Here is a 24394-nt window from a genome sequence, read left to right on the forward strand (position 1 = left end):
AGTTCTGATGATTGTATATCATTCTATACTGTACTGAATACAGTAGTAACACCTCTACTTAACAGACCACCACTTAGTTAACTAATGTACTTGTCAGCTACCATATTATGGTTAATTTTCCTGGTGCTACCGTTTTATCTGTTATACATTTTTAGATATATCTCTTAAATTGAATGTTGTGTAAAGTGCAGGTTAGTTTAGGGAATTGCTGCTAGCTGTAAGATACCTAGAAAGATACCTATAGTGCAGGCTATAATACATAAGGTCTTTGTTACTCGACAGACTTTATTGCATACCAGAAAGGCAAGACTGCAAAGCGTTTGTTGAGTTAAGGTGTTACTGTACTGTGTAAATTGCTGTAGAAATGTGTGTTTGCATATTATGTGTAATATATTCAAGTATGTTGCTACCAAACCAAGCAAATAATAATAAATAAACTAAAACACGAAGAGGATCTGTAGTTCAATTTAATTCTTTTTTTTTTTTTAGGGCTTTGCTCTCTGTATGTGGACACTCGTGACAGAAGAAGTCAATGGCGTGTATGTGGAGTTGGTGTTTCTTGACATCGTCCTGAACTTTGGACAAGGATTCTTTACAGCAGCCATTTTTGGAATGGATACAAAGTTAATCATTATGCCTCTCTTAAAGTTGTAAGTATGATTATCTGTTGTGGTAATAATTTGCTTATACTGTTAATGAAGTTATAGTAGTCAACCTCTATAGTATATGAAAACAAGTTTCTGAAAGTTATGAATTGACAAAGAATCATTTGATGTAAGTGACTGGGTATGATTTAGAAGTAATTTTGCAAGAGAACTCCTGTGGCCAAACCAATGAATTTATATATATTACTGTGTATGTAAAGTGATCCCGTAAGTCATAATTTGGGGTCTAGCATACAAAGTATTTTTGTGTCATTGAGTTGACTTTAAATATCCTTGTTTTGTATATAGGGAAACTTGTCTAACTTAGGCTTCCACTTAAGATCAAAGCTGGTCATTGGATACCTATTTACTAAAAAGATGGTCCTTCCTGGTCCCCTTAAATACTCAAGCCTTTTCTTGTTTTTATCCTTGGTTTTAAGACTTGGTAATATTCTCTACTTTCCTTCCATCATGTTATATATTAAATATTTACATTTCCTTACCAGGTGGCGTCGCATTAGCCACGGAGCCCCAACAGTAAAGGTTCCATCCTGGGAAGAATTGGATCCTCTGACTAGGCAGACGTGTGAGCAGTTCACAAGTTACCACATGGACAAGTGTATCAGGGATATAGTTCGAGATCGAAGGTATGTAACTGTCATTTGAAATCACTATGTTAAAGTACATTAGGTACAAATAGAATTGGTTTAGTGTTTTCTCAGATTTGCTCTATGATAGAGTGCTAATATATTTACTCTGTAGACTTCTCTTGGTAATATTCACAAAGTAGTAAAGACCCTCCTTATAAACCCTAATCATGATGCTATGCTGGTGAAAAACAAACTACTTCGTACCAAGATTCCTCTGCTTTGTGAATACTTTCTATTCTGGTGCTTCTATACATTTGGAAATGAAATTTACCTCCATTGCATAGCTATTATCCTAACTCAACTTGAAGGAAGACAGTACAGTATATTGTTCTTCATTGGCCCCAACTTGAAGTTATGCTTTGTAAGATTACTTTTGGTTTCTTTAGAGAAAAACCATACTTTCATATTCCAGTTCTGCAAAAGCTTCTTATTTATGGTCTTAGAAAGTAGCTAAGATAATTGTAATGTAATATGAAAAGTATTTCAAAATGTTGCATTTAAAGGTTAAAATTTCTAGAAATTGCTGTCCTTTGGACTGTATTTCTTAATTTGGAGTAGAATATACCATATACTGTACTTAGTGTTGAACATCTCATGTTAGTATTACATACAAGATATGAACTAGCGTTATGCATAAAGACTATAGTATTATATTTATATTTCAGGTGGCGGCTGAAAAATCTTCCTGCTGTGTTTGCTGGGAAGGAACTTGTCGATTGGTTGTTGATGGTAGGCCTTGCAAGAGATCGAACAGATGCTGTGAAGTATGGTCGACAGTTGCTACAAGGCTGCATCATTCGTCATATAGATAATCTACACCACTTCCATGACCAGCCTCTCTTTTACACATTCAAGACGAACGAAAGCCGTGCAGAGTGATGTCATACTTTCAGTGTCATCCCAGTGGCGTCCGTTTTGAGTTGCTAAATAGAAACGAGGTTGTGAGTTATAGCACAGTTTTATGTATTTAAAATGGGATATATTTTTGTATGCCTGTGTTCTGTAGATTGTTAAAAGTAGTGTAGGTCTGTCTTTTACAGTCCTATTAGTTTCCTTATGTGTATTTAGATATAAATGATACGTGTCAAACAATTCTTCCTGTCATAGAGGCTAAATGATGAAAATGAACATTTCTTAGTATATAACAATGCAAACACTGTAACTGTACAGTAATAGTAATGGAACCTGTAGCTTGTTTTACTAAAACGGCCACACCCTTCCACTCACTTCGAGGATAATTCTTGTTTCTGTTAGCAGTTCCAGGAGTTTCTCATTTTTGCTTTAATGGAATGTCAGTAGGGTTCTTGCATTCTTAAGGAATGTCTGTTGTTTCTTTTCTAATACAAATTTGTAAAATCCTACACAAATTATATATGAACCTAGTAATTTTCTAAACTTGTTGAATCTGGCTGTCATTTGAAATCGTCCTGGGTTCCTTAAGGCAAGGTCCACTGGGAACCTTTCCAGGTTGCAAAAGTTTGTCTTCTTCGGAAAATTTTTCATTATAGCAGTCAGTAACATCTCTTGATAAATGAGAAACATGTCTGTCATGTTATTGAATGCCTTGCCAGTTTTACTTCAAACTTGTGTCATAGTAAGATCGCAAAGTTCAGATTGCTGGATGTGCTTGTACTGAATTAAGTTACTTTTTTGTTGTGTGCTGTGTTCTTGAGGGATGTCTCCTCTCTCAAGAGAGTTCAAGCACTTCCTTTCCATTTAAGCCCCCATTTCCTTCTGACCTGGTCTAGGTTGCCTTACTTAATGGTCTTTACATTGGAAAAACTGAATTTATCAGATTTCTTTAAAATGCGACATCCTGATCTAGGAGATGCAGTGAGACAGTTCTACAGTTGGCCAAATCATCCCATTACATTCTGTAAATGCTTCTCTAGTGACTTACTTCGTCTGCTTATTTTACCCATGAGAATGAGGTTCCCTGTTCCTGTTGCTCTTTGCCAGTACAGTACTGTATATTTTACATTTATTATTGTACTCTACATTTAAGGGAATTTTATTTTCTGAGATATCCTGCAGTGATTTTACTGGAATGAAAAAAAAGGATGCAGTCAAGGAAGCTCTAATTTTATTCATCAAGTTTTTCATTATTTTGTATTTTGCCAGTGCAATAATACAATATTTTTCCATTGTAAATTTAACAATCACTTATATGGCTTTGTAGACGTGTTGGCAGAATTTTTGTAGCAATTGTATTTTTGTAAACGTGTACAAAGAACTTGCAAGTGGATTCCTACACATACAGAAAAAAGAAAATTCTGGCCCTAGTTAGGTGTATTACATAGGATCTCATTTGCACTGCAATGGAATTCCACCCACTAGACATAAAACACATATACAACCAGTGCTGACAAATATAGTGTGTTTCAAGTTGTGTAAGAATGAAGATTGTGATAATAGTTTATTTTTGTGTAGATCTAGGTTAATTAGTGTAAGTGTGGAAGGTATTAGCACAAACTGGAACAAACAGTAATGTTTATTTAAGGTAACATGTTGTAAAAGTGATAAATGTAGATAAGTTACACTTCTTAACATTTTAGATTAGATACAAGGCTACTTCATATGGTTGTACCTATCTGATGAAAGGTTGGGTAGGAACCAAATGTATATGCTCTGCAAAATGTGATGCCTGTTAGCAGTCCTTGCTGTAATTCACAGCACATACAGTAGTGTGTCTGCTGGGTGTCCACTTTATCAAATCTTATATATGCGTAATGTTTGTAATAACCTTGTGATTGAGTAGAGATGTCACCATCTTGAAGTTCGAAGGCCACAGAAGGCAATGGTACATATGAAACAAAGTATTTGTTTTTTCAATTACAGAATATGGTTACGTTTGCTGTCTATAGCATACAGTGCAAAATGGGTTGTTTCATTACTCAGTAATGAAAGTAATTCTTTTTAAACTTGTCAGAAGTTAGCACAGTAGCACAACATAAAACTGTGATTTGCTTTAAGGTGGAAAGTATGCCTAAAATATTTATATTTGTTTGGAGAGTAATTTTAAATAACTTATTCCCAAACCTGATGCTTTAAAATTTAAATTAGATCATGTATAATTTAAATTTTTACCAATTCTGCTCCTTCCAAAGTTACGTACAAATTATGTACAGTACTGTCTATTTACTGGATTTGGAAGTCAAGTTTCAAGGTAATGGTGTCTGAAACATGTCAATTTCTTTAAAATCATGAAATGTATTTCATAATGAATTTACATCTTTCCGTAGGATTTGTCATGAATCTATAAAAGGTAGTAAATATACAATATAAAAAAAAATTTAAAAATAGTTAAGTTTATCAAAGAGTTTCCAGTGTAATGCTCTTGATATTTTGGGAGTGCCAAAATTTGTGTGGCATACCACACAGTGATTATGAACATCACAATGTTTTTCTTTTAATGTTTTGTGAGTATTTTCCATGGTATAAGGCTGGGTTTGGTGTCCTTTTGATGCTAAATACCTGTATCTGTTTGTACATTAAAATTTGTATATTAAAATGTGAAAGATAAACATCAGAACGACAGTTTGCCCAAAATTTGGAGGACATCATCATTGGAATCTCAAGGGTTGGGAATAAGTTGACAGTCTGATGTATTCAGAATCTCAAGTAGTTAATGGCTGTGACTGGGATCTTTGCAGCAGTTACATGGCAATAGGTAAAAATTGTAACTTATCATTGCCTATCATTCTTCAGCATTTGTCCAAATTATGACACTGTCATCATTACTGTACCTATCTTTCTTTTTAGTTTGCTAGTTCTTGTGGCTGACTGATTTCAGTCTGCATTTTGACTCAGACTAGAAAGTGTAGTCTTTGTTGAGATTCTGACCTAATTCTGCGTACAATGATGATCACTCCTATTTTGGGCTGTAATTTGTCTTTGTATGGTTGTTTCAAGGGATAAAGTTCCACTGCTTGCTATGAAGGTTTTAAACCATTTTAATTATTTGGAGAGAAGCAGCAGTTTTGCAGCTCTTGAGAAATTAAATAGATATACTGGATAATGTAATACTGCCACTGCCAAGCAGTTGTTTTTCATTAGTTTCAATTGATAGGTGGTATAATTGCTATGCGATGATAATTCATATTTATACATGATCTGATTCTGTGAACTTGTTTTTGTTTGAAGATAAATTGTTTTTTTTAAATTCTTGTGAAACCTTTTTAAGGTAGTTTTTTAAATTCTTGTGAAACCTTTCTAAGGTAGTTTTTAAGTCTTGTGGTTGTTTATTTATTAGCATGTAAATGCAAACTTAATCTCATTACTGTGCCCATACTGTACCATTACAATCTTACATGTTGTACTCTTGGCATACCCTACAGTTATGTACTGATGAGTTGTAACTGTGATCTAATGGGCATAAAAGATGTACTAGTCAATTAAAAGCGTTTTGTATGAAAGTGTTTTTAACTCATAAATCCTTTCCTTAATTCCTCTGTGGTATTAGTATCATTTGAAGATAGTAAGACCCCAATACAACCAATAGCTTTATCCCACTGCAAACTTGTAGTTGGTCCCAAATTATATTCTAGATTCTAAACGATGGATTGAACAATGTGAGGAGAGTGCATCTGTTTTCAAAAAAGGAAAAACAGTAGTAAAATAAATTTCAAAAAGTTTCAGTTACTAGACAAACAACGAATATCATACAAAACAGAAATAGTGTTGGTCAAATACTGACAAGGCAATTGAGTTAACTACATTTTCATAATAATAATGGTTTTTGCAATAAACCATTTAAATGGGAAGAAAAAAACATTTCAATGAAAACAATTACCTAACAACCTATACGACAACCTTAGTTTGCAAGGTAATGGTGGTTGTGCTTGATATTTACGAATGACAATTTTTTATAAAATTTGTGCATACATCATCACATCCAAACCATACTTTAACCAGGAACTTAAAAAAAGTCTCACTGTATATATGGTTTGTTTCATATATTTTCAAAATACAATTCAAATATAAAAAAAGTTTATAAAATCCATAACATAACACTGCACTAAACGAACAAGTACAGTTCCCTGACGTATGACAGGGAAGAGAATTTATACTGTAATAAAATTTACTCATAACCGGTAAGTGTACAACTGTGTACTGTACATAAAGAAAGGAACAGAATTCGATATGATCAACAAATACACTGAACCATGCGTATTTCAGTAAGTACATGGTATACGCATACTTATGCGTATTAAAAGTAGTTAAATTATACATGAACACAGATGCATCATGAAATCAATGATATATTAGAACTTGAGAAATAAGGAGCAAAATAAAATGTCAAGTAAATATAACAAATGGCCTACAAAAAGAAGAGCTAAAAAATGGCAGAAGACCTAGGGGAAAAATCTAGTTAAATATGTGTATACCTGTTTCTTTAAAGTCAATAGGGAATGTTGTTTAATTGCCTGCATTCATTTTTAAAAATAAACTAAACTGCTGTGATCAGGCAACTGCATAAATGTGGACTCTTATCTTCAAAACCCTTAACTGGCTGTAAATTTAGTGTGCCACTATTTCTTCAATTACATTTTACCTTAATGAAACTGACTAATAAAACTTCCCGTGGCTTTTCAATTTATGTTCTTTTTATCATACTGCAAATGACCATCAGTGTACATCTTACCAACTCAAGTCACAAACCAATACCGGTCAATAGGAGAAAGAGTTACGTAGTAATATGTTGATCTTTCATGACAAAAAAAAAATTACAACATATTTTAAAAAGAAGTGTCTTACCAAAGCTATTAATCATATTTATGTTACTTTCACATGTAAACGAGTGGAAAGAATAGATTAACATACAAATAAAAATTGCATACTCTAAAAGACACACTATTCTTGTGAAAAACTTAAATATGAAATATATAAATGTCACTACAAAATACTCCATTGGTTTATTACATATACACAAGGGCAGAAAACTTACCTTGTTATCATAACACCAATATCTAGATTCAATATGGAATACAGCATGAATATTTTCATGTCAATGTATATAATTAATTAAAAAGTGTATTTGCCATTATTCCAACTATGACAAGAATTTGACAACAATAAAAAGAAAAATATATAACCCATGGATGGGTTACTCACTCAAAATATGACTGAAAAAGTATATTTCCATAAAGAGACAACAATTTAATTATGCTATCCTGTAAATTACAATCTTTTTCTCTTGTTTTGAAAACCACCTCTGCCCCCACCCATCTTCCGTTTTCTGTTGCCAAATGCTCGGTTTTTGCAGTTTCTCTGTGCTTCCTTCATCTTCCTCAGCTGCTCCTCTTCCTCCTCTCCCTCTACTTTCCGCAAGGTTACGTCCATGTCTTTGACCTGAGGAAAATGATGATTTCATGTTGAGCAAATTTTATGAAGAGTTCATAGCTTAAGACTACAGTAAACACCCCGTATTTGCGAGGGATGCGTACCGCATCCCCCCGCAAATAGTTAAAATCCGCGAATACTTAAAACCCCTCTAAAAACATTTAGAACTGCCTATTTTGATAGTTTAAAGACAAGAAAAACCCTCTAAAAATGCTTATACCTGAGTATTTTAATAGTTTTGTCACAAAAAGTGCATTTAGTCATGAAAATTATATGAAAATACAGTAATTAGTGAATATTTCTCAGCGAAAAATACAGCGACTGGGCGAATTTTCCACGAATAATGGGTAGATACGTTCCACCGTGAAATCCATGAATATGTAAGTCCGCGAATTGTGAGAACGCGAATATGGGGGGGTTTGCTGTATAAGCCAAGTGTACTGACATTCAATGTGAAATTAGTTCCCTCCCCTCTCTTCTGTCTTGTGCCCCAATTCCCATCTGGTTTAGGTCTTCAATCTTTGCACCATTTCCCATTCAGCTGAGCATTTCTTTTGGTCTTTGTCTTGCTGTTACCACATCTACTGTGTCTCTGAGTTACTTCTCCATTCCATGAAAACTGCGGATATCTCGAGTCATTTCCCATCCTCTTGACACATCTTTATTTGCAATCTGATCTTCTTCATGGGCTCTAACCATGATTTTTAACCTTTTGTAACCATACCAGCTGGTCCGCTGGTATAGTGGTTAGTGTCATGGCATGCCACTCAGATGTCGCGGGTTCTCATCTCCCCAAGGCAGATGAAAAACCACTGGCTCTGCATCATGATCAGTTATTGCTGTAGTGTGGGGCCTGCAGTGGGAGGTTGAAACAAACATTCTTTGGAAGCTTGAATTTCAAGTCAATGGCCCATGTGCTTGTTCCATGTGAATAGGTTTCATCTACTGAAATAATAATAATAATACCACTGCAAATTCTCAACATATTTACTGCATACAGTACTTGCCACAGGTCTTCCATTTTGCACTCCTTTGTAGCTTCCTCCATTACTAGTTAAATCCCGCTATTTAATTACACAGCATTAACAATTTATCAACAGGCTTCCTTTACTCTGAATGGTTGTAAATACAGTACAAGAAATCAGCATATCACACAATTAGAAATGCCTTTCAAATGAAGATCTGCAATTTACAAACATCATTTGGTTTTGACTTCAACATAAGGAGCGATCATAGGTAAATAACCCAATTCTTAAGGAGTCCTTTTATTAATACAGAGCCATGACCCATATCTAAGTTTTACATTTCAATAATCCTAAGCCACATTCTAGAATGCAGTTTTACCTTTCATTATTCATGAGCCACATCTCTGATGTAAGGTTTACCTTCCATTACCCAAGAGCTATGACCCAGATCAAATGTTTAGCTTTATTACTCCACAGATTGTGACTAAATACTAAAAGCACTAGTATTTTTATTATCTGAAACTGTTTCTTATCTATAAAAATACGCAGTTTATAAAATACATCCTGTAATTTAAAAAGCGACTTCTGATGACACGTCTAACTTGTTTATTCTCATTTATGAAACATATCGAAGACTTACCTTTAGTTTTCCTTCTGTCTTCTCCATGACTGTAGTATTATATTCTTCTTCTTTGAATCTGAAGTAACCTTCTGCCAATCCCCTGCTGTAATCAACAAAAGCACACTGTTCACCACAATCTCCCAGAGCTTCCTTGAGATCCTCCCTGCTTACTTCAGACTCTGCTGTTATTCCTGAAAAATGAATGAATGTCCCCTTGGGAAGTTCAATGTCCTCCTCTGCTTCATCCTGAAACAGAGAAAATACGATGAATATCCTTGCTTTTCATGTGTAATATTTAAATACAAAAAATTTCTTAAATGATGCTGTAACAATGAATCATTTCACACCAAACTATTAAAAAAATTACCAAATATTGAACAATGTCATTATTTGTAGTTCTTTTTCCCTTAATGGGCAAATGCTCTCTCCATTCATCCGTCCTGTGTCCCATTATGTCTAGGCCCTCGTCTTTTCCCTTTCTTAATGATTTCCCAGCCCTCCTAAGGGTCATTCTACTTCCATAGCTACTAATTTCTCACCCACATTTCTTATCTTTTTACTCACTTGTGCAAGCCATTTCAACTTTGAGATCTGTCTTTTCTCTATCCTCTTAACACCTGGGTGGATTCTGGGTCACACTCACACACACACACACACACGTTCAAGATTTCATGCTGTACAGTTTGAATGAATTTTGCATGAAAAATGTTCCATGTGTCATACACCACTACTGGCAACTCTTCAGATAGCAGTACTGTACATGAGTCCGAGAGTGTGGTAGGAGAGATTCAGTCTTGCTTGAGTTGGTATAGGGGAATGTTGTGCCAACTTCCCTTCCAAGGATAACTCGTAAATATTTTACAACAAATATACTAAGAATTTGTTACTGATTTTATTTCTTACCTGTTATAATAACGTGTGAGCTATAATTATAATTTTACAAAATAAAATTTAAAAAATATTAGAAAACACTTATAACTTGGTAAAATTAGCATATTCTTATGACTTGGAAACAAGACCCCTGCACAGGGTTCCAAATATTCACTTTCAATTTACCCTGGAAGTTAAAGAACATTTTTTAGAATTTTTTTCTTATACCATGCACGTATGCATATCTTCCTCTTTCCATTAGTGTTTTTTTTTTATTGGCCATCCTTAAATTTAGCCTGGTCTAGGGGTGCGCTCAATATATATTCAGCCCAAATCTTCATTCATAATACAATCTTCCCACTGCAGTCTGGCCATGAATTGTAACATTTTATAGTCACACCTTCCCAAATCTCCATTTTCTGGTTTAGTGTCCCAGCATCTGCTACATACAGTATTACAAGCCTTTTATAACCTTTGTAAGTCTTTGCTATCTCTACTAAAGGGGCATTTTTATTTATTTGTATTCTGTATCTCTCAAATATTGTACAATGTACAATCTCAAACTCTTCAATACAGTAATCATCAAGATCATATAGTTCTACTTTAATGTTCATATAGTTTGTGATCCATTTTCCTGAAACAGTAAGGTAATGAAACTAACGTAGGGATCACTTACATCAATTCCAGAACTTAATCAAGCCATGAGATCCTCATTACACTGAACTTCAGCAATATCTCCAGAAAACTAACCTCGTTATTCTGATCCTGAGCCTTGTTTTTACGCGCTTCTTTCCTGGCTCTGCGTTCTTCAATTTCTTTCTTCTTTTCCTCCAAGTATTCAGACTGCCACTTGCGGATCAAGAGGATGTCCTTGAATCTGACTTCATCCTTTTCTCGAAATTCTTTCGCCTTCTCTTGTGTTGGGAATACGACATACACAGATCCCTTGAAGCCTTGCTTTTGGGAGTCTCTGTCGTGAAAGTATCTCATCTGCAAGAAATTTATTAGCTACTCAGTAACTCTTGAGGAAGTAAGTTTACATGAAAATGCATATTCACCATAAACATAAGCTGAACTGTAATTTGCCAAGTTGACTGACTAGCTATGAAGGAAAGTGCAAACAATTACAGCAGCACCTCAACTCAACAGACATTTTGTAGGTCTGGCTTTCTAATAAGTGAACAAGTTCGTTAAGCAATAAAGACCTTATATTACAGTCTGCACTCGAATATTTTCTAGGTACCTTACAGCTACAGCTAACAGCAATTCCACAGAGTTCTTAATCTAAACTAACTTGCAAATTACACTCTACATTCAATTCAATTCAAGAGATACTTCTAATAATGTGTCACATCTAAAATGGTAGCTGAGTAAACAATAATCATTATGTAGCAGGTAAATACAAAGTCGTACACGTTTTATTTCTTTGGTCTCTGCATGATGACTGCCAATAAATCTTTCTATATAAGAAATAAAGATGATGAACTATAATGGCAAATTATCTGTAATCAGAGCAATGATAATTCTGTAATATGTATACAAAATAAGAACAAAAAAGTACTAAACACTAGTACTTTAATATTTCTCAATTACTGCGTGGATGAAGAAATATTAAGTCATCAGTTTTATTATTTTCCAATTATACTGATTTTTCTTTCAATGCATATGGCAAAACATGGCTCAATTGATTAACATTACACAGTACTATTCATATCTCTGCACAGAATTCTGTTATCCTAATCACAACTCACGAATTGTAATCTTGTGATGAATTCAAGATCTGATCAAACAGTCAGGTGTGCAAGCAGTTTTTACAGCTGTGTTAAGCCTCTAATGAGGGAATGAACCTGTAAATACATGCCTACCAGCTTGATTTCTCAAGTTTTCCCCCCACAGCTTTGGTTATGATAGCCAATATTCAAATAAAGTCTTTCTACAATATATAATTATGTATTAGCCAAGGGTAAGAAAACCTGACAAAATGAATTAATAAGAAATATGAGCCTTCTTTTCAATACTACTTCTACTTCCAACTACTTTTTAGATTAATATCTACTTTCTATTACTTACCCCATGCACATATATTAACCTTTGAGATCAGTCGACATCACAGCATCCAATCTTCCTTATTTATCATGTGATCTTCTAAACATATGCCAACCAAGATTCTTTACATTTTCCAGTCTCAACTCTTCCATATTTCATCCTTTTTCCTACTAATTATATACAGTCCTACAAGTTCTTTTGAGCATCCCGTTCAACCTAGCATCCCAACTCCTACCCCCTTAGCCTAACTACAATTTTCACCTTCACAACTAATCCTTTGAGCAAGACCTACAAAAATAGACATATGATCCAGTGATCTTATTGCACCAATAATAACAACAATAATAACAACAATAATAATAATAATAACAACAACAACAACAACAACAACAACAACAATAATAATAATAATAATAATAATAATAATAATAATAATAATAATAATAATAATAATAATAATAATAATAATAATAATAATAATAATAATAACAACTTAAGTACAGACATCTCTAATACATTAAGCATTACAGGGGTTCCATGTTACAGGGGTTGTACATACATCATGTATATTTGTTCTGCTTATACTTGGATTAATCTGCAATTATTGTTAGTCTAGCAAATATACTTTCATTAATCATTACAGGGGTTATACATATATATAATGTATATTTGTTCTGCTTACACTTGGATTAATCTGCAATTATTGTTTGTCTAGCAATATACTTCCACATCTTCAAAACACTGACACCCTTTGTCTCACTGCCCTCCCAATATCAGCCTGACAAACCAGTTTGCCCCTCTCCCTCTCTTTTACATCTACCGCTTTTATCAATTTTGGGTACAGAAAATGCCCAGCTACATATTCATATTTTGCATTCAAAAGCAGCTCCATCTAGTACTGTCACTTACCCATAGATATACTGATGACTGTTTTTTTTTTAAATGTTTCCTTAAAAATAAAACTTTGGATGCAAATACCAAAATTTTACCCTAATTGTTTTTGCTTCCATCTGAGGAAATGAGAAAATCTGACTTGACATTTGGTTCAATAGTGCTGTAATAGCAGCTGCACCTCCCACCAATCCAACAGAAGTAACTTTGAGATGATGTGGTCTGATAAATTATTAACTCAAGACATCTAAACCTTAGAGGTAATGACATTTTTTAAAATCACACTGGTAACATTAAGTGCAAAAAAAACAGTGATTCAGCAAAACAAAAATAGGCAAACCTACCAAAACAGTTTCGTACGGGCCATACTGCTTGAAAAATTCTAACAAGTCATCCAGTGTCACAGAGCCATCCTTGGGGAATCCTTTGCAATATACTGTTTTTTTGACGGTCTCCTCCTTGACTTCATCATTGAAAACAGGCAGGGGACGAGTTGGGACTCTACGAATCTTCTCATTGTTTTCGTGAACCTAAAATGAAATTACAAATGTTGTAAGTATTAGTTGCATCAGAGCAAACTCAAAAATTATACAAAACTAGTATACCCCAAAACAACTTTAGTAAATTAAAAATATAACTTAATTTTTCATATGAAAAATTATTTTCCTTATGCATAAATGCCAGAAGGAGCAATTCAAGGTTGTTGAGTCTACAAATGATTAAAACATTAAGTCTTATATATGAGGAGCAAAAATGACTGCAACTTTACAATTGGAAAAAACAAATCAATGGTAACTCGCATTTTCCCTATGTAACCTTGTAAATGAATATACCTTCTGTGAAAGCTGGTTGAGTCATTGAAGCCTCCTAATAATATAATTAACAATTAGCAGGAAGGTGAAGTGAAGTTATAGCACCCACTCGCCTTCAGCAAACTGACAAATACAGGGATCAATAAAGGTGAAACTATGATGAAAGCAATGAAAGCCTAAGAAAAGAGGCACTGGCTATGCAAGAGTACACTCAGGGAAGAATTTTGCATTACAGTACTCCGTTCTCATCATTCCTTGAAAGGCAATATGAAGAACTGGGTAACAAAAGTGCATCCTCAGGAAGAAAGTGATTCCTGAAGATGGATTACTGACTGTGCTTCGCTTGTCTAAGCCACAGGTAACTTGAAAATACACCTTACTTTCCAAAAAAAGCAAGAGTCCCAGATTGACCCAACCCTGAAAGATGAGGGATTTTATTATAAGGAGTGGAAGAAAGAAAGGGAAAGCTAATGCTGGAAAACATTCGGAACCAGCTTCAAACAGGTTGAGGGTTGGGGGGGATGAAAGAGTGCTGGAGGTAGGAGGGAGCAGGTTTCCTATTACCAAAGTCTAGCCAGAAAAGTCTTTTCCTCTCAGCAATATGAATCTCTAAGGATTTTGATGGAAGAGAGACAGAACTAAAGCACCAAAATAGTTTCAGGCTGATCAAATTCCCTGAGACCAGCAGGACTTTTTATGTTTCAAGTGACTGATTCAGGAATCACTATGACTCCAGGAACTGATATGGTGATCAGAAAACATCTCCTAACAAGAGGGTGCAGAATGAAAAGGAATAGGCAAATCTTATACCCTACCACTGCCATCATCTCCTAAGGAAGGATGAGTGTTAATAGGTTCCCAGGGAAATGCAAGACGAGATGACTACCAACTGGAAGTATTCTTGGAGAAAAATGGCGGAGGAACATGCTTTTATCTATCTCAAGATAAGTCAGTAACCATAATGGTGACCAACTAAAGATTACACGGCCAAGGTCTAATGTAGGTCACAGCATGAATAAGCATCCATTTAGGAGTCCACAAACTGACATATGCCTGTCAGTTACAGAGCATGAAGACCCCACACAGTAAACTGTGCAGCAAGTGAAAGGGTACCAAGTAGGAGAGAGATCCGGTAAGTAACCTTGTCACAGAAAAAATGAAGTTGATCATGCATTAACCCTTAGGGATGGGCTAAATATATATCAAGCACACCCCCAGACCGGGCAAACTTTAAGTTGGCCAATTTAAGAAAAAACACATCAATGGAAAGAGGAATATATGCAAATGCACATGGTGTAAGAAAAAAAATTTGAAAAATTTTTCCCTACATTCCATGGGAAGTTGAAAGTGACTATTTACAACCCTATGTCGGGCCTCTTTTACAAGACACTCATAAAATTATGTTAATTTTACCAATTTATGCATGTTTTTTCTCATACTTTATTTTACTTCATTTTGTAAAATTATAATTACAGCTCACACAATATCATAACAGATAAGAACTAACATCAGTAACAAATTCCGAGTATATTTGTTGTAAAATATTTACGAGATTTACTGAGATGGGGACATGCAGTAACTTTTTGTGAGGTATACTTTTTTTTTAATATTTCTTTCCAAAATTACCATTATAGCTGACATACTACCGGAAAAGATAAGAACTATAACCAACAGCAATCCCTGGGTATATTTATGAGCAAATAAATAAAAAGATGCCCTGGAGCTCCAGGGAGGCAGTACTCTCTCCCCTCTGAAATCTCAAGGCATACTGACCGATGTCGCTCCCATGCTGGGCTATATAGTTGCCATAGGTCACTTATGGACCATTAAAGAGCCATGAACATCTTTCCTGCTAAATTCATCCAAACCGAATGGGCACGTAATATTAATACTCATGTGAGTCATCCTGTTCATCACCCAAACCTGTTACAGATGCTCACATGAGGATTCCCATCCATTACGGGTTAAGCCAAATTAAATGACCTTTGTGGGTTACAAGCACGATATCTAAACAAGTTAGGTAGCACACAATCCATACAAAGCACCAGGACATTACTACTTGCACAGAAACTGGCTGTAAAAGGCTCATACAATACTTAAGAAACAATTTCCTTCCACCAAGGGTCCACAATCTGTCTATGAGGTTCCATTACATTCATAAATATAAGATGCCTTATTCCATGGTACTGTCCAGAGTAGCAATGCCCAATGCAATGATATCTTGTGAATGTTTAAAAGACTATGCCGTTGCCACTGTTTGCGCCTTGGCGCACTTACTTGATGTATTGAAATTGGAACGCCCCTCATGGAAGACAACAATAAACATCAGCAAGCTTGAACAATGTCTACCTAAATCTCCATATATTACTTGGTGTCAGGTGTCAAGAACCTGCAGGAGAAGGCCTCTACAACTGATGTCTATGGAGGTAGAGAGCTTTTTTCCCTAAACTGAAGCTCAAATTGGCTTGTTTATGCCGACACTGTTGCCAGAATTGCTGCTGCTGTTGGACAAGGCTATGTAGCCTGGCCAAGCCTGAACCACTTGCTTAACCAGATGACTTCCCAAGAAGGATGACTTCCAGGGCCACTGGATTTATCTGGCAATAAAGCTGTCACCTGGAGGAGGTACCTGGAAGATTTCCAGCTTTATCTGGGAAGCTCAGAGAAAGAAGAAAAACAAACAAGACAGTGAAAATCACTCTCCTTTTGAACTGTGGAGGCAGGAGCTTAGTGGACATTTTTAATACATTATCCTTCGAGAGAGAATGAGGATGAGAAGAAACGTTATAATACTGTGGTTGAGAAGATAGGCACTTAGTATTTTGAGCCTAAGCAGCACATTACTTATAAAAGGTATATGTTTTTTACTAGAGTTCAGAAAGTAGATGAAAATATTGATGAGTATGTTACTGACTCAAAAGATTAAAGCTAAAAATTGCAGTTTTGGAGATCTGGAATAACTCGAGCAGCTTCATGGTAGGCTACTAAGACAAGGTGATGTATCACTGGATCAAGTTCTTGAGATATGTACGTCTCGTGAAGCAAGTGAAAGGCAACTGAAAGATCTAAATAGTATTACTAAGGGTAATGATATGTCAATTAATGTTATACATTCTAGGCCTGAGTATAAAAAAGGTAATTCTGTTTTAGGTGAATGTAAGTATTGTGGTTATAAACAAGTATTTGGAAAAAGTAATTGTCCAGCAGCTAATAAGCATTGTGCTATGTGTGGATCTCAAGGACATTTTAGAAAGAGGTGTCCAAATAAGCACAAAGGTGAGCAAATAAGATGTGCTCAGCATAGGCCATGCAGTTGTGGCAAAAATCCAGACTTCAGATGAGGATCAAGAAAAGTTAGCTGGCCACCTTCAGATTATGAAAATTAAGAAACCCGGATGTAGCCCTGACGAAGGAAGAGAAGTGTTTCTAGTGATGATGTGATCTTTAAGAGTTAAAAGGTAAAACTAAAATTTCAAATGGATACTGGAGCAGAAGTATTGCCAAAGAACAACCTTGATAAATTAAAGGTTAAGCCAGAATTAAGGCCTACTCAAAAGTATTTGGTTGCCTTTACTGGAATTAGAATAAAGCCCATTGGAGAGTGTTCTGTTTTAAAGGAGAAATACCAATTAATTTTTTTTATAGTGGATGCAAATTTTTGCCCAACATTGAGTAAGAATGTTTGTAAATTACTGGGTGTTATTAGGTTTTGGAATGAGATAAAGCAGGATTGTTCCCTAACACATATGCCTAAGCTTAATAGTGAAGGTGAACCTCTGGTATTGAATTATCCTGATGTGTTTGAGGGCCTGGGTTGCCTTGATGGTGAGATTAGGTTTGAAATTGGTAAGACTAAGTCCTGTAGCTCATCATCCCTGTAAGATACCAGTTGCTTTAAGAGAACACCATGCAAAAAAAAAAATGGAGTGATAGTTAGAGAAACAAGACCCACTGAGTGGGTCAATAGCATTGTAGTCATGGAAAAAGGTACTAAACTGGGGATTTGCTTAGATCCACAAGACCTTAACAAAGCACTAAAAAGACAGCACTATCCACTGCCTACTATAGAGGAAGTATCCACAAGATTGTCAGGTTCTAAGGTATAGCTTTTAGTCTTAGATGCAACTAAGGGATTCTGGTGGTTGAAATTACATACCTGTTGGTATCAGCCCTGCCTCTGAAATCTATCTAAGGAAAATGCATGAGATTTTTTATGATACTGAAGGGGTTGAAATTGCGATGGATGATATTCTTGTACATGGTCTTTTGAAATCTGTGCATGAGGCTAGATTAGAATGGGTGTTGCAGAGGTGTAAAGAGAAGACACTCAAACTGAATCCTAAAATGATTAAGCTTAAGACTCAAAAGGTCAAGTATATTGGTCATGTTCTAACAGAAAAAGGTCTGCAGCCAGACCCTAAGAAAGTAGAGGCCATTGTTAATTTTCCTTCCCCAGTTACAGCGCTTCTTGGGGATGGTAAACTACTTAGGTAAAGTTAGATGAACCTCTCTGTAGACTGCTTGAATGGAATGTTGAAATCAAATGGGACTTTACACAAGACTTTTTCAGGGACTTAAAAGATTTGATTATCCGAGTACCATTGTTGAAGTTTTATGATGTAAATAAACCTGTAGTACCGTCTGTTGATGGATCTAGTTTTGCTGTTGGTGCATGTTTATTTCAGGATGGACAACCTGTAGCTTCTGCTGCTAAGTCTATGTCAAAGTCAGATAAGATAAACTATGCACAAATGGAGTAAGAGTTATTGGCCATCTTTTTTGGTTTTGAAAGTTCATTCATATTTGTATGGCAGAGATAACATTACTGTAGAAACTGATCATAAGCCTTTAGAGGCCATATTTGAGAAGCCTCTCTCTTCTGCCCCCTTGGGGCTTCAGACATTGCTCTAAAGACTACAAAAGTATGATTTTAATATTAAGTATATAGGAGGCAGTGAAATGCATAGCAGATGCCTTCAGTAGAATAAAATGGTCTGAGGAATATCCTGGTAAAGGAAAAGAAGTCTGCATTAACATTTTTGTAGCAGGTAGTTTGGTGCATGATAGCTTACAGGAACTTGAAGAAATGAGTGAGAAGGACTTTGTTTTACAATTAATTATAGTTTACTAGGAGGGTTGGCTCCAACATTAAACAGATGCCCCATGGACATACAGTAGCGCATTGAGATAATGGACTGTGGTATATCGTACTTCCAGATATATCGGTGCGAAATGGAAATATCAATTTGAGGGTTTTCACCTCCGGATTGAGCCTAAACTAATTTCATTCATTTTTACTTAATATTTTACTCAATTATTTTCTATGTTTGTTGTACAGCTAGGTGAAATTTGTTACTGTCACTGTTTCTTTATTAATTTACATTGCTTTCAACTCTAAAAATTAGGCTTAAGCTTTTACTGTCCTGCAGTTTATATTACTAAAATAAGTTTTTCATCTTACTTTATGGGGACTCTTTGTTTATATAAATATACACTTGTATATACTTCATAGCAAAAAAGAAAACAGAACATTATTATGAGAGAAAACAACTATGCTTATGTATACAGGGGTAACTTGATTAGTTGTCACACTTCGGTAAGACATTTATTCAATTTGTATCATACTGTATACATATTTTGGTGTATATACTTAAGAGTAGCAGATGTAGGAGGGTAATGTAAGATGACTTTGGGTGTTTTGGGATGATGGTTTGGGGTGTATTTTTGTTTGAAATACTGTAATATTAAAATGTTTTAGTATGATAATTTATGGTATATTTTTGTTCGAACTATTAAACTATGCAGTGAACTGTTAAAATAGGCAGTTATGAGCATTCTATAGTAGTTTAAGGGGTCCTGGGTATAAATATACTTTATACCAAAAACACGCATTCACGTATATACACAACGATATATCGGAGTTTCTTTTATAGTGGTGTCGGCTCGGACCCTTTAATCCGCTATCTCAGTGAGCTACTGTACAAGCATTTTGGTCATTTAGAAATGAAATTAGTATTAAAGACAACTTGGTATTTAAAATGGAAAGTTATAATTCCTAGGGATTAACCAGTTTCTACACTAACCTAAGATATCTTGTGATCAATGTTCTAAAAATTTTGGGCTTACCAAGAGTGTTCTCGTAAAAGAGTTAAATGCTAATATAGGACTAATACGAGATGCCTCGTGATCTACAATGTTGTTTTAAGGCTTCTCTGAGATATCTCGTGCTATATCATATGTTTGGCATTGGTACTTACTGCTGGAAGTCATGAGTTATTGAGAATTACTTTTTTGTTTTTTTTTTACGCTGACTATGTCATTAGTTATCCTGGTCGTTTGTTTTTGCTTCTTTTCGCTGTTTTTAGGTAAGTTTGGTTGTTTTATTTGACATTTTAGACAAAATTACTAAAACTAAGCACAAGATATCTCGTGATAGACCACAATAGGTATACTTTGTAAAAGATAACTCACTAATGACCATAAAAAGGTCTCAAATTGAGTTTCTAAAAATCACAATTTTACATAAAATAATCAAAATTTCATATTGAAATTAAATAGTATAGTGTCTAAACAACTTATACTTTCAATTAAATAAATAAAATAACTAGAGTCTTTTTGACATTATTAAAAAATAGGTCCTTTAAGGGGTTAAGAGCAAAAGTGTTGAAAGAGTTACACAAGTCACATCAAGGTTTGGGAAAACCACTAAGTTAGCCAGAGATCTTGTGTTTTGGCCTGGTATGAGACCTCATATCAAGGATATGACTGCTTCCCGTGAAACATGTGATGCTTTTCAAAGGCAACAGACTAAAGAGCCACTCACTCCTCATGAAATTCCTGAATTACCTTGGACTGAGCTGGGTGCTGATCTGTTTGAGTGGAATGGCAAATCATACCTTATACTTGTTAATTATTAAAGGAAATACTTTGAGTTTAACTTACTGGAAAACACTGTGTAAAACAGTGATTGCATATTGTAAATATCAGTTTGCTGGCCATGGCACACCTATGATAATCCATAGTGATAATGGGCCCCAGTTTATAACCAGGAAGTTCAAAGAATTTTGCAAATCTCAGAACGAAGTATTCAGACAGAAAAAATTAATTAACAAGGCAAGTAAAGATGGCAGTGACCCTTACCTTAGTGTGTTGCACTCCAGAAATACACCAGTAATAGGGAATGATAGTCCTGCTCAATTACTCTTTGGGAGAACAAGTACAACACTCCCAACTGTTCCAAAACTCTTAACCTGTGAAGCTCAAGATCCAGTACGAGTTTCAGAAATGCTAAAGAATAATCAGGAGGTGCAAAAGAATCACCATGATAAGAATGCAAGGATTCTTCTTGAGTTAGAGGAAGGAAGTTTAGTTAGAATGCAGGATACAAATAATAAAAGGGAGTGGAAAAAGTAAAAACCCCTGAGAGAATGGAACCTCTAGCTGAAGGTAATTTGCTTGTTGATGATATTAATGTGTCTGAAGAAGGTGCACTTAATGAGCAAGAAACATGTTCTGAATTAAGGGTCTCCGTATCTCAGGATATTGCACCTACTGTTAAAGTACACAGAGATCAGAACATCGAGGGCAGAGTTGTAAGGAGACCTGAAAGACTGGATCTGTAGAGATTAATGGTGTACTGTACTGTACAGACTTGAGTTCGTTAGTACAGAGTTTCAATACAGTATAATGTACTGTAAAGAACAGTTTATTTGTAAGAGTTGTACTGAATGGAATTATGAATGTTAGAATATGATTTTAATACAGTATACTAAACTGTAAAGAACTGACTGTATTTGTCCGATCTGTCCTGAATGGAGTTACAGTACAGTACAGTAGAACCCCGGTCCTTGACCGTAACAGAACTCAACATAATCGGATTTTGATGCAAAATTTCGAGTAGATTTTGCTTTGGAGCTCAAATAAAAACCGGAATCCGGCGTTGTTCCCAGGCGTCGTTTAAAGCTCACTCAGCTGTATTTCAGTGTTTTGGTCCATTTCCTTAGTTTTTGTGGCTCTGTGTACTGTATTTTGATAAAAACATGGGTCCCAAGAAAGTCATTGCAGACAAGCAAAAAAGGAAAATGGTAAAAACCACAATTGAACTTAAAAAGATTATTGAAAAGTATGAAAGAGGCATTCCTGTGACTGATTCAGAGTCCCAGTTTAAGCTACTGAGATCCACCAAAATACACTGTTAAAACAAAGAGGCAATAAAAAGTGCTAGTGTTGCTAAGAGGGTTAAGCATTTGACAAAACAGAGGCCTCCATTAATAGATGAAATAGAAAAATTGTTGTTAGTAAGGATAAACGAAAAACAGATTACTGGTGATAGTGTTCTGGAGGCAGTACCTTACAGTGATTTTGTAGGGAAAAAATGTGTGATTCTTTGCATGAAATACAATAAGGTATACAATCCCAAGATTTTGTTGTCAGTCGTGTGTAAACAGGAAACGGAAATAGATTAACATTCCTCGAGAGATTAGAGACTCTCTCTCTCTCTCTCTCTCTCTCTCTCTCTCTCTCTCTCTCTCTCTCTCTCTCTCTCTCTCTCTCTCTCTCTCTCTCTCTCTCTCTCTCTCTCTCTCTCTCTCTCTCTCTCTCTCTCTCTCTCTCTCTCTCTCTCTCTCTCTCTCTCTCTCTCTCTCTCTCTCTCTCTCTCTCTCTCTCTCTCTCTCTCTCTCTCTCTCTCTCTCTCTCTCTCTCTCAGGAAAAAATACCGCTAATTTAAATCTCTAACCAACAGATATTAGTACATATGCACAAACTGTGTGAACCAACAATTTTGCACTCACAGTAATGAGAGGGAATTCACTCTATTCTTCATGCAATCAGTAAAACACATATACTATTACAAACTACGTTGTATTTAAAAAACAGCCACTTGTGTCATCGACAGCTTTACATGTGTAAAACATTCTTTCTCAGAATACAGCTAAAACCTAATTGCCTGGCTTGTTGCCATGGTGAGCTGTTAGCCAATGACAGCCCTCTACTTCTGTTCTATTTATAGACATTTTGATCACAAATTGTGCATACAGCACTAAGTTTGAACGTTGCCATGATAGTGATTATTTGACTGCTGATATAAAAAATTACTCAAAAATTTGCTTTATATAATCATTTTTTCGTGAAAACAAGAATTTAACAATTTTTAACTTTACAAGTGGTATGAAAAATTCCATATATTCTGTCATAATGATGTGTCATCACTTGCGAATCCTCTTCCTGGACTATCCTCAGATTTACAACTGCAAAATGATGATGTTAAGTGACAATAAAGAATGAGCCTCTCCAAGATCAATATGATGAAATGTATTTTATAGTCTTACCATTCGTTAAAATTTACAAGCTGCATTACACTTATTTTGATCATGTATATATATTTTTAAGTTTTACAGAATGTTTTTGTTGAAAAAATATATTATTGAACATATGGTTTTAATTGCCCCACTATTTTATTATTGATGAGCTTAATTATCTCACATTCATTTAATAGTATATTAATATAAATAATAATGATAATGAATAAATAACAATTATGAAAAAACATGAAAAGAAAAATATGTTTTTAATGCAGTAAAGATGTTTGACTTGCTCCTGACCCCACAGTTCCAAAATCCTAACAATTCCAAAAACAGAAACACCTCTGGCCCCGAGGATTTTGAATAAAGGATTGTGTACCTTATTGTGAGGGTAATATACATACAGTATTCCAATAGACTCTGTTGAAATTTACCATAAATACGCAAACATCGTTTATGTTACTGCGACAGGCTACTGGGGCAGCGTAATGGTGTTTACATCCACTCATGGCAAATGGCTGAAAGGCAAACTGCTGACGTATCTAAACAATTTTTCCCAAGTTGGTGATAAGACATAATTCAGCTTTTTTTCAATATTTTATTAATTTACTTGTAATAATTAGGCTTGTTTTTGAATGTTTTATTATTTGCAACTTTAGTTACTACCCAGTGTAATACAGTACCTAGCGTAGCCTAGGCTATGGCGCTCTGTCTCCCATCGGTAGCCTAATGCGGCTGCATTGGATGTACAGCAGTTTTTTATACAGTATACATTTAAAAATAAAAAAATATGTCTAATACAGTATGTTATTTAGCTCTGAACTGCTTTAATTGTAAGTTGTGTAATGTTTAGTATAAAAAGGCAAGGTTAGGGTAATAACTGGGTCAAGAACACATTAATCCATTTTCACATTTCTTGTGGAAAAAATCAATTTGGATCTCGACTAAATCACATCTCGACGTTTCTTCTGGAACGGATTAGCATTGAGGTCTGGGTTTTACTGTATATGATTTATTTCATGAAGTGGTATGTTGTTTGATATTTAACTTTCAAAAGAAAAAGGGAATGTAACAATATCTTGTGAATGTTTAAAAAACTGATGTTGCCACTGTTTTGTCCCTTGGTGCACTTACTTGATGTATTATAATTGGAACGCCCTCATGGAGATAACAATAAACACCGGCCAGCTTGAACCATGTCTACCTAAACCTCCATATATTACACCCAACACCCTGGTAGTGCTACTTAC

At 35.1% G+C, this 24394-nt stretch overlaps 2 protein-coding genes across 7 annotated transcripts in view; one reads left to right on the forward strand and one right to left on the reverse strand.

Moving 5' to 3' along the window:
* Positions 1-5709, forward strand: part of anchor (integral membrane protein GPR155 homolog anchor) — a 76579-nt gene extending 70870 nt beyond the window's left edge. For all 6 annotated transcript variants that reach the window (XM_067089036.1, XM_067089037.1, XM_067089040.1 and 3 more), the window contains 3 exons: positions 490-650; positions 1151-1291; positions 1960-5709. In XM_067089036.1, the coding sequence (XP_066945137.1) occupies positions 490-650; positions 1151-1291; positions 1960-2173 (516 nt within the window). In that variant the 3' untranslated portion in view covers positions 2174-5709. The remainder of the gene's footprint in view (positions 1-489; positions 651-1150; positions 1292-1959) is intronic.
* A 525-nt stretch (positions 5710-6234) lies between these two features.
* La (La autoantigen-like) overlaps positions 6235-24394 on the reverse strand; it is a 28876-nt gene continuing 10716 nt past the window's right edge. The window contains exons 4-7 of the mRNA XM_067089048.1: positions 13375-13560; positions 10844-11083; positions 9242-9469; positions 6235-7645 (exon numbers count right to left, since the gene is read on the reverse strand). Coding sequence (XP_066945149.1) covers positions 7475-7645; positions 9242-9469; positions 10844-11083; positions 13375-13560 — 825 coding nt within the window. The 3' untranslated portion in view covers positions 6235-7474. The remainder of the gene's footprint in view (positions 7646-9241; positions 9470-10843; positions 11084-13374; positions 13561-24394) is intronic.

The sequence above is a fragment of the Macrobrachium rosenbergii genome, chromosome 45 (genome assembly GCF_040412425.1).
Source record: "Macrobrachium rosenbergii isolate ZJJX-2024 chromosome 45, ASM4041242v1, whole genome shotgun sequence".
Classification (NCBI taxonomy): Eukaryota; Metazoa; Arthropoda; class Malacostraca; order Decapoda; family Palaemonidae; genus Macrobrachium; species Macrobrachium rosenbergii.